The sequence below is a fragment of the Anopheles arabiensis genome, chromosome 3 (assembly GCF_016920715.1).
Source record: "Anopheles arabiensis isolate DONGOLA chromosome 3, AaraD3, whole genome shotgun sequence".
NCBI classification, from domain to species: domain Eukaryota; kingdom Metazoa; phylum Arthropoda; class Insecta; order Diptera; family Culicidae; genus Anopheles; species Anopheles arabiensis.
The window spans coordinates 68,533,458-68,546,960 of NC_053518.1; the positions used below are offsets into that span (position 1 = coordinate 68,533,458).

General features: G+C 43.2%; 1 protein-coding gene and 1 long non-coding RNA gene across 2 annotated transcripts in view; both read right to left on the minus strand.

The window, feature by feature from the left end:
- LOC120904472 overlaps window positions 1–5,936 on the minus strand; it is a 40,294-nt gene extending 34,358 nt beyond the window's left edge. The window contains exon 1 of the long non-coding RNA XR_005739765.1: window positions 5,852–5,936. This is a non-coding gene — a long non-coding RNA (uncharacterized LOC120904472). The remainder of the gene's footprint in view (window positions 1–5,851) is intronic.
- A 4,585-nt stretch (window positions 5,937–10,521) lies between these two features.
- LOC120902615 (tubulin alpha-1 chain) lies at window positions 10,522–12,778 on the minus strand. The gene is made up of 2 exons (XM_040311482.1): window positions 12,614–12,778; window positions 10,522–12,076 (listed from the first exon to the last, which is right to left on the minus strand). The coding sequence occupies exons 1-2, from the start codon at window positions 12,614–12,616 to the stop codon at window positions 10,727–10,729; spliced, it is 1,353 nt and encodes a 450-aa protein (XP_040167416.1). The 5' UTR covers window positions 12,617–12,778; the 3' UTR covers window positions 10,522–10,726.
- Between the last annotated feature and the right edge of the window lie 725 nt (window positions 12,779–13,503).

Consider the following 13,503-nt stretch of genomic DNA (forward strand, 5'->3'; position numbering starts at 1 on the left):
GCCGGTCCCTTGGTACAGTCGTCAACTCGAACGACTTAACCACATGTCCGTCATGTGTCCAAGCTCTGAATGGACCGTGTTCCCATGTGTAAGATTGACTATCTTGCTATGGATAATCGATAAGTTACTGAAAGTCAATAACTGTATTGATTCAGGGTGGTTTTGACCGACACCGGTTGTAGTGCCAAAGATGATCACAGAATTGAGGTGTACAAAATCATTACTCAATTTTGACAGTCTACTAAGTCTACTACGTATTTTACTAATTTTACTTAAAATATATATTTCTTTTTCAAATTATTTATTTTTATTTATTTATTTATTTATTAATTATTTATTTATTATTTTGTGTAGAAGAATTTGTTTTGCTACGACACTGCCGTATCTGGTTTATATGTTTCATACTTAAAAACCACCGTTTTACACTTTGACGTAATTCTATTGTAATTCTATTAAAAAGGTTGTATTAAGAAAAAAATGAGAGTATCAAGCGATTTCCGCAAAGATTGAAAGATTGGAAAAAGATCTTAAACCTACAGAACTGATTCTTGCATTGATTATGCGTACCACATTGGAAACATATGGAATGTACTTTATTTCACTCCTTACAATCCTCCTTATCATCATCCGAAAAAAGATGCACGCCACACAAACACACCATCGCCACGCAACAGTTTAATTAAGCAATAATTAATCACTTTTCCTTTTTGTTCTTCAGAGTTGTAATCTATTTCTCACTGCCCTTCAATTCAATTTCGGTTATTTTGATAACGGCCATGGAGCGAAATTAAATACAATACCCTCATTATCACACTTACATGACCATGTCCCTTTTTAAAACACTCGATACTTCTTGTCAAAAACATTAAAACGAACGCCTATTTGCTCACTTTTTTGGCAGTGGAAACAAACAACCAGTATATGTTCCAATTAGGCTAATCAATTTCAAAAACCGGTTTGACCACCAACAGTTGCACTGTTATCAAATTATGACAACATGTGCAATAGTCTCAGGAGCATGGCACAGGATTTCCGCTCACTGTTGACATCGACAGCGGTCCTATTTTTGTTCAACATCGTGCACACGTTTTCTACCGAAAGTGAAGCCCTCGTTTGATAATTGATAGTGTAAGCGCCTGCAACATACCGCTGGCTTCTGTTTCCTGCTGAACGGACATTAATCCCTACCCCATCTATGGACATTTTATTCCTCCCCCACCGTTGTACATGAGAGGTCATCGAGCATCGGGTGACACGACTCGCGATCGCTATCTATTCAATGGGTTTCGATTTCAGCGATTTATTTTCCAGAACCATTTTGAGACCATTTTCGGATTTTATTTTATCTGTTACTATTTTTTGCTCTCTTTTTCGCTTTCACTGCAGGGCAGACCAGGTGGTGGTACAGGTCAGTTTACTGTCCCGGATAGGTAAGAGTGTTAACGGGAGGGAATCAAGTGGATTACGAATCGAACCTCACCCGTAGTGACATTGAGCAGATTCGCTCTTTCCAGTACTGACCATCAAATTTGATGGTGTTTTATTGTAAATGGGATACAATTAGCCAGTTCTATCACGCTTGATAAGAATTTACAGGCATGTGATTGGTTCCGATTACAATCGGGTTCAAACTATTCCAATTTGTTCTAATTTGGAGTTGCAATTAGCTTGCATGGTTTTCTGAATCTGTCTTAGGTTTAATTCGTATTTAATTCAATACATTAAGTTTAATTTGTTTAATTAAGAATACAAATTGCAACGTAAAATTAGTTTCACGAGGATTTAAACCTAAATAAATTATTTAGTCTAGTCTGTTAAATACTAAATAGTTTCTATTTAGAACAAGAGTCTTAGTTTCAACAAGAAAACCAATCCCATACATTCACATTGAAACATTCAAGCAAAACTGTAAACATATCCCACACGGTCCCCCAGAGCGAATCGGAAAGGGTCAGCCGCAGCGCTGTTGGTGGTGGTGCCGGTGCGCCTCCATTTGCTGGACGTTACAAATGAGCCCATCAATCACGGCATGCAAATCAGTTTTGCTTACCCGCTTGCCATTGACGGAGAAGATGGCTAAAATATTTCATTTATCTGCACTAACCATCTCGGCTAAGGACCGGACGTTCAATGAGCCATGTCAAAACATGGGACGTGGGGGCCCCGGTACGCGTTTGCAAAACGCTCCAGAACCGATATCCAGGTCAAACAGGCAACACAGGCTCTCTAACCGCAAAGCACGCCTTCCTGTCGAATTTGGCCAGCGTTTTCAGCGTGGTTTGGGATGACTTTGGCCTTCAAGATGTGATGGTTTGCTGTTTGATGTGATGGGTTAAGATCACTCAGCAAACAAATCGGTGGGCAGCGGGAACGGGATTTGATGATGGGGCAATGCTACGGAACGTGAAAAGCCAATGCGGTCTAGCGTTGTGCCAAAGTTCCCACGATTTCATCATCCCTACATGATGGGGATGCGACCATAAACATGCGCAGTTTTGGGATGGGCCTCCGCCGAGTGCCCCGATTCTGTCACACATTTCAACAGCCTTCCACAGCTCTACGCACACGGACGGTTGTGTTTGAAAGTCCATCAAATAACACCGCCAGCCGGTGACGATTGATAAATAAACATAAAACGATCGCCTATAAACTGGTCGCCAAACTTGGACGGATTTGTACGAGGATTGGGCAAATAAACACTTCAATAATGTCACACTAGGAGTAATGGAGCTGTGCAAAAAAGGTAGGTGGGAAAAAATGACCACAGCAAATTGTTTAGTGGGCAAAAGTAAAAGGAAAACACGGTCATATTGATGCAAAAGATGTTATAAATATCTCACTGAATGTCTAAAACTGATTTTTGAAAATACTTATGAATTTAACAAATAATTTGTAAAAAAAATAACAACAATACAAACAAATAACAGAATCAGATAGTATGTCATGATCAATGGAACATGGAAAAAATATAACAATATAAGTAATGAGAAATAATTGTTAAAATATACATAAAATAGACTGCGAAAGTTAAAATTTACACATATAAACGCAAAACAAATCAAAACATAGAACCAAAGGACAAAAGTAACACAACAAACTAAAACATCGAGAAAGAAAGTGGTGTGCAATGAACAACATGAAGAAAAAAAATCAATTTCACGCACATTTAAACTAGAAAAACAGAAAAAAGAAGAAAAAACGACAAATATTCAGACAACGATTGCATGAAACGCGAATAGTAGCGAAGTGTTAGCACGTTGGCAAACAATAAAATAAAAGGAAAGCAAATTAAAAGAAGGAGCAACAAAAACAGTCCCAAAAAATGCCCCCACTATGTCACGATGTAAAGAGCAAATCGATTTTTTACCACGTTTTTTGTTTGCTCCTCTCCAACGTACACTATCAGCAAAACACTCTTTGGACCGCATGTGCGCACGTGTGTGTTTTGTTTAGTTTACGGATTAAAATCTGACAAAGCGTTTCGCCTGGTGGCGATTAGAGAATAAAGACGAAAGCGAGCTATAAAATATCGATCTACACCGTGCAACAGCATCCAGCGGTAAAGAAACACGCCTGGATGGATTAAATCGTGGCTCGGAGGTGGCTGAAAAACAGCTGACGCCATCCCTCTTCCGACTGCGTGCTGCGTGTACCCAGTGCGTGGCGCTTGTTTGATTTTCTCAAGGGTCTCCCCACACACACACACACACACACACTTCCCATTTGCGCACAAGACGTTACACATCGTGTGCCATCAACCGGTTCCCGTCGACACCTCGTAGCGTGCCTGGAACGCACTGTGTCAGCGATGCCCGTAGAGCCCGACTTTCGTGTCGGGCGAGAGATTCGACGGGATCGGGTACGAAGAGGCGCAAAGGTTAGCGATACCGATCTGGAAAAAAAGGTTCGGGGCGAGAGGTCCAAGACCTGATAGTGATAGTTAATCGATGCTCTACACACTCACACACGAAAACGTTGATGCCACGTGCAGATTGTACGTCCGGGGGTAACTGTGAACTGGCTGGAACATGCCGTTCCGGACTGCTGCACGACTGCCAAGGGCGAGAAAGATGCGAACCAACAGATAAAATGATTTAAACAGATCGATCGGTTTTGCACGAGATGCCCGGACGGGAAAGGACACTTTTTCTGTACAGTTTTGTAAATATTGGGTCAAGTTGGTTTGTTGTGTCTTTTTTTTGCTACGGGTGATGGATTGAGAAAGGACGGTAAAGCGTGCAGATATTTGAGCCGGATTGTTAATTAAACCTTAAAGACATACTGCACTAATTGATATCATTTCAAGTAGTTCATTTCAATAAACTAAAAGTGTTAAACAAAAACAAAACGGAATGATGTAAAAAATAAACCTATATGGAAAAGAACACAAATAATAAGAGAAAAAGCATATCAAAACCTACAACAAAATGGAAAAGCCCGCATAAATGCACACAAATTGCATGCTGCAAATCACTCGCGTCAACCAGCAGTTCCTACCGCTTCTGCAACACAGAACAACTCTGAAGAACGAACACATTTGTCCGTTCGGGGGACAAAAACAACAGCCCACACGAGCCATCCAACCTTCCGGTCATGTATCCTGTACCATTCCAGCGACCCTTGCCGTACCATTGGTCATTCATGGAGAGATGAGAGTGACCGTGAAAATTCCGTCCCTAAAGCGGCCCTGTCCGTCCAGCGAGGTCCAACCAGCTTCAAGCAGCAACAACGCAAGCACAGACAGACCCGCGCGCGCGTGTGTGAAGCGCGAGACACACGGTGTGGAATTAATTGAGTTTTCACCCGCGATAGTGATCGCCTTCCAAGGGACGGAAGGTGCTGGAATGGAATAGTGTTCTCCCCTTCGTCAGTTTCCCGGTTTCCCGGGACAGCCGTGTTAAATTGACATTGTCATTGGGTAGCCGGTAGCGCGGTGGCAAAACAAAAAAACCTTGTGGACCCAACTATGACCGACCGTACGCCTTTAGGCCATTAGGGCTGGATGGGATGATGTTGGATCAATCCGGGCGTTTGATGTGTTGCAATGCGAGAAAGGTTGTTTAAGATGAAAAATAGGAAGAAAAAAATTTCAAAATTTAAGGCGTATTGACGTATAGATGTCATTTTTTTTACTATTTTCACTGTTGTCCAACTGTTTTACTACGTTTTTACAATTCCATCAGTTTTGAGTTAAATTGAACTAACGCACTTTGAATCTAAGCAATAGGTAGGCGATCAAACGTCATCTCTTGACACGGAGCGTACAGTATTGTGGCCAAGTCCGCGGCATTATACTCTACACGGTCTGAGTTCAAATCTAGAATAAAGCTAACTTTTCTTGGACAAAAACACACATCGCCAAGTTTTAGGATGGGGTAGCACAAGTTCCCTTTGCTCTCCTGTTACGGATTAAAAAAGTGTTACTTTCGATGCTTTGAGGGACAAGGGGTACACGGCACCACCCATCGGGAAGTGATCGATTGGGGTCGTCTGTAGATGCAAAAACAGCAGGTCTCCAACCACCTCGATCTCGTCGATCGTGGACACACAACCCTACGCCGTATGCATATGATTAACGGTGCATTACTGGTGCGTCTATTAATATCTTACCGAGCAGGAAGTAGCCGCTTAGTGTGAAAATATGGACTAATGGTTCGTCTACCTTACCTTACCAACACTTCTGTTTCATAATAAAGCATTTAAGTTTAATTCAAGTACATTTTTACAGTAAAGTACATTTTTCTTGAAGTTTTGCTTTTATTTTCTGCTAAAATTTTAAAAAAATATATTCTGTGCTTGAAACAATGTTTATTATTTTTCATGTTGTTAAAATGCACTAAACTCTCAGCACCTGATTGCACATGTTCATCCTCTAAGGCGTTTAAAACTGACCAAAACTTTCAATCGCTCTTTTCCGGTGGTTGAGAAGACTGTTCTTCCACCACATGTTACATTTTGGGAGCAGATCATTCAGTCCCCCGAAAACGAGGGCTCGATTTGACTAACTCCAACCTTCGTTCAGTTATGCTCGCTCCCGAGAGCATAAAAATAAGTTGGAGAAGTTGGAGCACTCACAAATTTCATCTCTCCACGAAGAGAGATAGAGAAACTCTCTTTCATTCTCTTCGTATTTCGCACTGATGGGGAGTTTTGTTGCATTGCAACTGTTACTAGTGTTGCCAAGAAGGCTAACACATCATCATAGTAACCCACTGCATTTCACTCTCCCGTAACGCATCGTAACGCCGCAACGGTAAAGCGCGCACGCTGGTTGTATCGATTTTCTTCCAAAATCTTTCCGTTCGGCTTTACGGCTCGCTTGCGCTTTTCCAGCTGGTGTGCGTGCGTGGAGCAATGTTCCCGCGCAAAAGTTTTTCCTCCTCCGCTTCTTCAGTTCACCGTTCGAGTCATAAATCATGGACCCTCTGGTACGGTGGCAGGACACTTCGAACGAACGATAGCTGGCAGGCGAAAAACTTTGACCCGACAGACTTTAACGGTTCCGCCCGGTCCTGCTAGTTAGCTCTGTCGCTTCCATGCAATTCATCTTACTCAGACCATATAGAGCGGGGGAAGCGAAGCTGCTGGCCAAATGGTTGAATGAAATGCTCACCCTGTATACGTTCACTAATAGTCACAAAAATTACACAAACTAACGCACAAAAAAATCAGCTGAAACCATCGACGGTAACCCGAACAAAACCCCGGTACTATGATGTGGTGCATTCGAATATCCTGCAAGCCATGGCTTGGGGTTATCCTGGAGAGCTTTCACAATAAAGCAAACGCAACAACAAAAAAAACATGGCTATGCGTGCACACAGTGATTTTTGGGAGCACTCCCTGGTTTCGCGCGCAAAACGCCCCCAAACGAAACCGACAAGTGCGAGATGATTTATTGCAAATGAGAAAAGTTAGCCCTGGAAAAATGGGAGGACTTTCTGGGCTGCACCATCCACTACCATCTATTGGTGGGCCAATAAAACACGCAAAGCTTTTCGCTGGCGCGTGGATCCTCGCTCGGGCGTACGCCAGTCGAGGGTGGCTTTTCATTTCCTACATTTATGGTACACGCTTTCAGAATGCGGTCCGCCTCGGTGTTATCCTACCACCCGTTACTTGAAGTTCGTTTGCAATTGAGTAATACCATCTACTAGGCGTTTTCCTTATCTTCTTTTTCTAGTAATGGCATTACGCCTTTTTTTCTATCGGGCATCAGAAAGGGTGTTGAAGCCATCAGTCAAGTAGATTCCAGGGAATTCACTATTCTTGCAGGACCTTGAATCTAACTGGTCTCATTTTTACTTGTAAGCACATTATTGTTGGCAGTTTAAAATGCAAATTTTATTATTCACAGTGCAATATTTTAAGCGTAACCATGTATTTTTTGGCCGGTGCATATCAATCCATCTTCCGCCAAAAATCAATATGTTAACTCAAAAAAAGAAAACTAACAAAATTGGGAAAAATCCAGTTTTCCGGCTATATTGAATTGCAATAATATTATACTGAAGTATTAAACATTTTTATCAGAAAAAACGGAAAAAAACAGAAAGCCTAACAAAGCTATTTAATATTTTTGACTGAAATATTTACCATGTATAAAGTGTGGAAAAATTTGTAACAAAAATGTTTTTATTTCATAACTTCGAGACATTATTTTATTTCTTTTTATTCGTATTTAACATAGAAAGTACCTAAAACACCACAGTAAATTACAGAGTAATATTTTTTAAAACACAAAATAATTTTAAATTGTTCATAATATTTCATTTTTTCTGCAAAAAAAAACACGGAAAACCAATGCAATACAATGAGATGCATCGTACCGCTGTACAAGAGCACCGCTGTACAAGTGTATCTCAAAATTACCTAAATATTACCGGTATAGCCACGGTTTAAGTTATGCTGCTTGGGAATTCTGCGATAACAGTCAAGAAAAATCAACAAAAAAGAATGACAGAAAAGATTCCGCGCGCGCGTTGCGTAAGAAGACCGCTTGCACACGTGTGCAAGGCAATGTATTCAATACAATACAAATGCGACCAAGCGCAGGGAAGTTTTTGCGAAAAATTTAACTAAGGGATAGATTTTCTATGCATAAGTAGTTCGTGATCGTGCAGTAACATTACACAGGTTGGACACATTTGGTGGATAATCGAAGCGACAACCTTTTATCAGGAAGCATGAGCTATTTCATCAAAATTATCATGAAAAATGTTTCATTCTGTAAGTTCCGTTCCCCTCAGTTTTTTTTTTCAATTTAGTGAAGGTAGATTGAAGAAAACGACACAATGTGTGTTATTAAGGATGTAATTAATATTTTACATCTATGATGCATTCAGTAAATACACAAAATTGGGGGAAATACTGATTGTTCTTTTCGTGCTTCAAAATTTTATTTAACGAAATTTAATACCTAGTTACGACACTAGCGCCATCTGTTGTTCAGCGGCGAAAGCTCTAAATCAAGGAACGACCATTGTGCTACCCCAACACTAGTTGGACTGAAGTGCCCATCAGTTTAACTTTAAATAAAAAAAACTATATTACCTTTAACAAAATTCTAGGAAGGTGAGTATTTTTCACAATATTCAAGAAATTATTATTAATTTAAATTATTCAATTATGATACTTTTTCATTTATTCACTAAAATCAGGATTCAATAGTTTTTAGTTGGCCTGATTTTTAGTTGAACGCTTGATAGTTGATTGACAGTTTAATCAAAAAGCATGCATGTTTGTGTAAAAGCTAATTTCTGAAAGTTTCACAAAAGTCTGATAGCCAGTTGAGATTTTTTTTTTCAATTTCATATAAAAACGTTCAATAGTAGGTAGAGAATCGAAGGTCAACCAGTTCAACCAATATTTTATATATAATTTAAGAAGCCACCTAAACATGAAAGGTAAAATAAGTATCTTAATCTTTAATTAAATGATTTTTTTGATGCCAGAAAGGCCTACTTCGCATTAGTCGCCAGAATCCACACTTTAGTCACTCTGGAATGAGTCTTATTTCAGCCACTCCTACATTGTCGACTAGTCCTAATCCACCCAAAATTCGAAACCATGACGGGTTTGTTTTGTTTGCAGATTTATTAACAAATTGTTTATAATATTAATTTTGAGCAATAAAACATATTCTCCAAAAACGATGTACAAGTCTCCGTCGTTGTTCGTTAGTACACACGGTCATGTTTTCTCAAACACGCGGTGCTGTTGAATTGAATGCTTGTGCGGTTCGTTCAGCGCAACGAACAAATCTATCTCTGGACTGCCTTTCTTCCCTATTTAGGAAACAGAGCTGCTCTAATTATAGCCCACCACAGGCGGCGTGTCGCGATGATTCCATTTTATGCTGCACATGCACAACTGAGCCTTCAATGGTGCTGTTCCCACCCCATGGCTTCCAAAAGTGACGTGAAATTAAAGTTAAAAATAACGCCATGAAAATCTCCCAGAAATTGTGGGAAGAGCCGTTTGAAATCAAGCTTCTTCCGCAATAGCTAAAGACCGCCCGAAAGGCTTACCTACTTAAGGCAAGTGAATGGGCAAAGCATCCCACGCTCTGCTTTAATCCGCCGCATGTTAGTGTAGTTTGTTTTGAAGCAAACAGCGGAAGTGATCTAACCATGAATGACTTTCTTGCATATTTAATCACGCGCTCTCTCGCGCCGTCCGTCTTACCCGACACAAATTGGAATCGTTTTTGGAAATACGCCGATCAACGCGTATTGAAAAAACCTCACCACAACAACATAGAATGCCCCTGCAGACCATCTGTTTGCCACCTTGGACGCGGTTGCCTTGCATACCAACTTGTCTTCAAACGTACGAGTGCAATGCTCCCTGATAATTGATCCAACAACAACGACAACAACAAAAAGGAGCTTCTTGCCTTCCACACAAAAGGATACAGGATATACCTAACATTATGTCATCGTGTCCTTAATTTACATAAAGGAGGCTCAAAAGCAGAGCAAGAAAAAAACCCCGGACCGGAAGGAAAAGTCCCATATTTTTTACACCCGTCCGCACAGCCGCAACCGGTACGAAGAAATGGGGCGCCATATGCGTGTGAAACCGTTGAATATTGCTGCACGCGATGGGCGAATGACACCGAAACTGGCCGCCGCACTTACCTGCTCACCTGATGTCATCGCGGCGATCGATAGTTTTTACTCCAACGTTGAAGCCCGAAACGTGATAGAAGTTAAAAACATGTGGATCGATGGGCCCATTTTGGGCAGAGAGATGGGGGAGTGGATTTGGGGTGGGATTTTAGATGGCAACCAGCATGACAACGGTATTGACAATTACGTCAGTCTGCTTGTTTGTGTGTGTATTGCTTTTCTTTGTGCGCTTCGACCATGGAGCGATATAAAATATTCTACAACCAATGACTTCATTTCTTAGTTTGGAGCAACATTTGGAATTCAGAGGGACTTTTTCGGTTTTCATTTAACGAAATTCGACTACAATTCCACAAAAGGAATTTTAGTAAAATAAACACAATTTGCATTATGTTGTTTGTTGGAATTGTTTTATTTCATCAACAGAGAATAAATTAAGTTAAAATGCACACCAACCTCTTCTGGGAATTTTGAATTTGTGCTTCAAAATGGAGAAAACCGGCATTTTCGTCTTCGCGATCGAGTGCGGGGTGGGAAATGTTTTCCATTTCACAGAGCAAAATTGCCCTTTTTCCGTGTTGGGGGAAGGGATTTTAGTACTCTTCAGCACCCTCACCCTCGCCATCGCCCGAATCCATGCCGACCTCCTCGTAATCCTTCTCCAGCGCGGCCAAATCTTCACGCGCCTCCGAGAACTCGCCCTCCTCCATACCCTCGCCGACGTACCAGTGCACGAACGCGCGCTTCGCGTACATCAGATCGAACTTATGGTCCAGCCGGGCCCACGCCTCCGCAATGGCCGTCGTGTTGGACAGCATGCACACGGCACGCTGCACCTTGGCCAGATCGCCGCCCGGCACCACCGTCGGCGGCTGGTAGTTGATGCCCACCTTGAACCCGGTCGGGCACCAGTCCACGAACTGGATCGTGCGCTTCGTCTTGATCGTGGCGATGGCCGCATTCACGTCCTTCGGCACCACATCGCCGCGGTACAGCATGCAGCACGCCATGTACTTGCCGTGGCGCGGGTCGCACTTCACCATCTGGTTGGCCGGCTCGAAGCAGGCGTTCGTGATCTCCGACACGGACAGCTGCTCGTGGTACGCCTTCTCGGCCGAGATGACGGGCGCGTACGTCACCAGCGGGAAGTGGATGCGCGGGTACGGCACCAGATTGGTCTGGAACTCGGTCAGATCGACGTTGAGCGCACCGTCGAAGCGGAGCGACGCCGTAATCGACGACACAATCTGACCGATCAGCCGGTTCAGGTTGGTGTAGGTCGGACGCTCGATGTCCAGGTTGCGGCGGCAGATGTCGTAGATCGCCTCATTGTCCACCATGAACGCACAGTCCGAGTGCTCGAGCGTGGTGTGCGTCGTCAGGATGGAGTTGTACGGCTCGACCACGGCGGTCGATACCTGCGGCGCCGGGTAGATGGCAAACTCGAGCTTCGACTTCTTGCCATAATCCACCGACAGACGCTCCATCAGCAGCGAGGTGAAGCCGGAACCGGTACCGCCACCGAACGAGTGGAAGATCAGGAAACCCTGCAGCCCGGTGCACTGGTCCGCCAGCTTGCGGATGCGGTCCAGCACCAGATCGACGATCTCCTTGCCGATGGTGTAATGGCCACGGGCGTAGTTGTTCGCCGCATCCTCCTTGCCGGTGATCAGCTGCTCCGGGTGGAACAGCTGGCGGTACGTGCCGGTGCGTACCTCATCCACGACCGTCGGCTCCAGATCGACGAACACGGCACGTGGCACATGCTTGCCAGCGCCGGTCTCGGAGAAGAAGGTGTTGAACGAATCGTCACCACCGCCGATCGTCTTGTCCGACGGCATCTGGCCGTCCGGTTGGATACCATGCTCGAGACAGTACAGCTCCCAGCAGGCGTTACCGATCTGGACACCGGCCTGTCCGACGTGTACGGAAATGCACTCACGCTAAAGGAAGAAACCAGGGAAAGGCACAAGGGAGAAGTGAGTTAGGGAGAAATGGTTCGATCAAGTAGTCATTGGTGCGGAACGCGGCGGCGATGAAAATGCGGCGCGCCAGGTGAAAGGAGAAACTTTGATGGAACGGAAAACTGCCACGAAAGCGCAAGGGTTGGCATCAAAAACGACCGATTGGACTGTTTTTTCGGGGCATGGGGAGGGTAGAGGCTTGACGAAAAGAAAACGGTACTTTCTCATCGGAAGGTGATTTCGTTTCTCTTCGTACACAGTTTGGTGGAGCAAAGCGAGGCAGTTTTGCCTCGGTAAAAATAGGGAATGAATTAAGAACGTGGCCACTTTTTACCGTTGGGTGACGAACATTTCTAACTAAGAATTGGTGCTTTAAAATAAACTAACTTCTGGAGATGCACATAAAATGGAAAATTTTGATTGCACAAGCTGTCACACGTAATTTTCCGATGAGTCACTGGCACCGTTTTTTTCCACTCCTCTCGTATTACTGCCCTTTTGCTCCACTAGACTTACCATGATGAAGCGAGTTTTCGATTCTTGAAGAGCACAAATTCACAAAACTGTATGGAGAGTTGGTGTGCAGCTACCGACGATGACTTCCTCGCGCTTGGGAATAGCTGTTCAGGATGCTTTCCAAACCGATGAGAGAATGGTCGTCCGCTGGCACGGGCGGCTGCTTTTATAAACTCCCCCCGCGGACCGCGCGCGGGTTGCTGAGGTGAGAAGAAAATCAACAGTTACCTACACGCAGTCGCCGCACCCATCCATGGAGACGCAGTGCTTCGGCGACCGGTGCTTCTCGCTCTCGCTCCAGGCAACTTGGATTGCGTTTGTGCAGCAGCAGCAGTAGGCAATTACGTTAAGGGAGAGGTTCAGTTCCGCTTCGCTCCGATGATGATGCTGCTGCGTCTTTGCTCAATGATGCGTGCCCGTTTGCGGCATGCTGATGGTTTTGGGGGGTTTGGGAGTTCATATGGTTACCTCCAATGAATCGTTTTATTTCTATCACATGTTAAAATTTTGATTTTCTTAGTTTTCGAACTGTTTCTTTCTTTTACAAAAGGGATTGGAATTTCAAACGTACCCCGGAAAAGGAGAGAGCCGATCATTTCTCTTTACAACGCATATGCGTTTTCTCTCGCGTGAGATTATGCTGCAGCAATGGCACAGGGTGTCTATGGCATTTTTGGTTTGTTGTAATGTTATGGGAGGTTATTTTAACTGAAGTTTCACCAAAGTACAATTTAATTTGAACAATATTTCTACAAAGACTTGCATTTGATATTTATATTTGACAATGATATTTTGTGTATTGTCTATGAGTCTACATATAAAAATATAAATGAGTTTTACGTTCTGTTTGGTTTGACACTCCTGCTCATCCAATTTTTTCCGGAATAAAT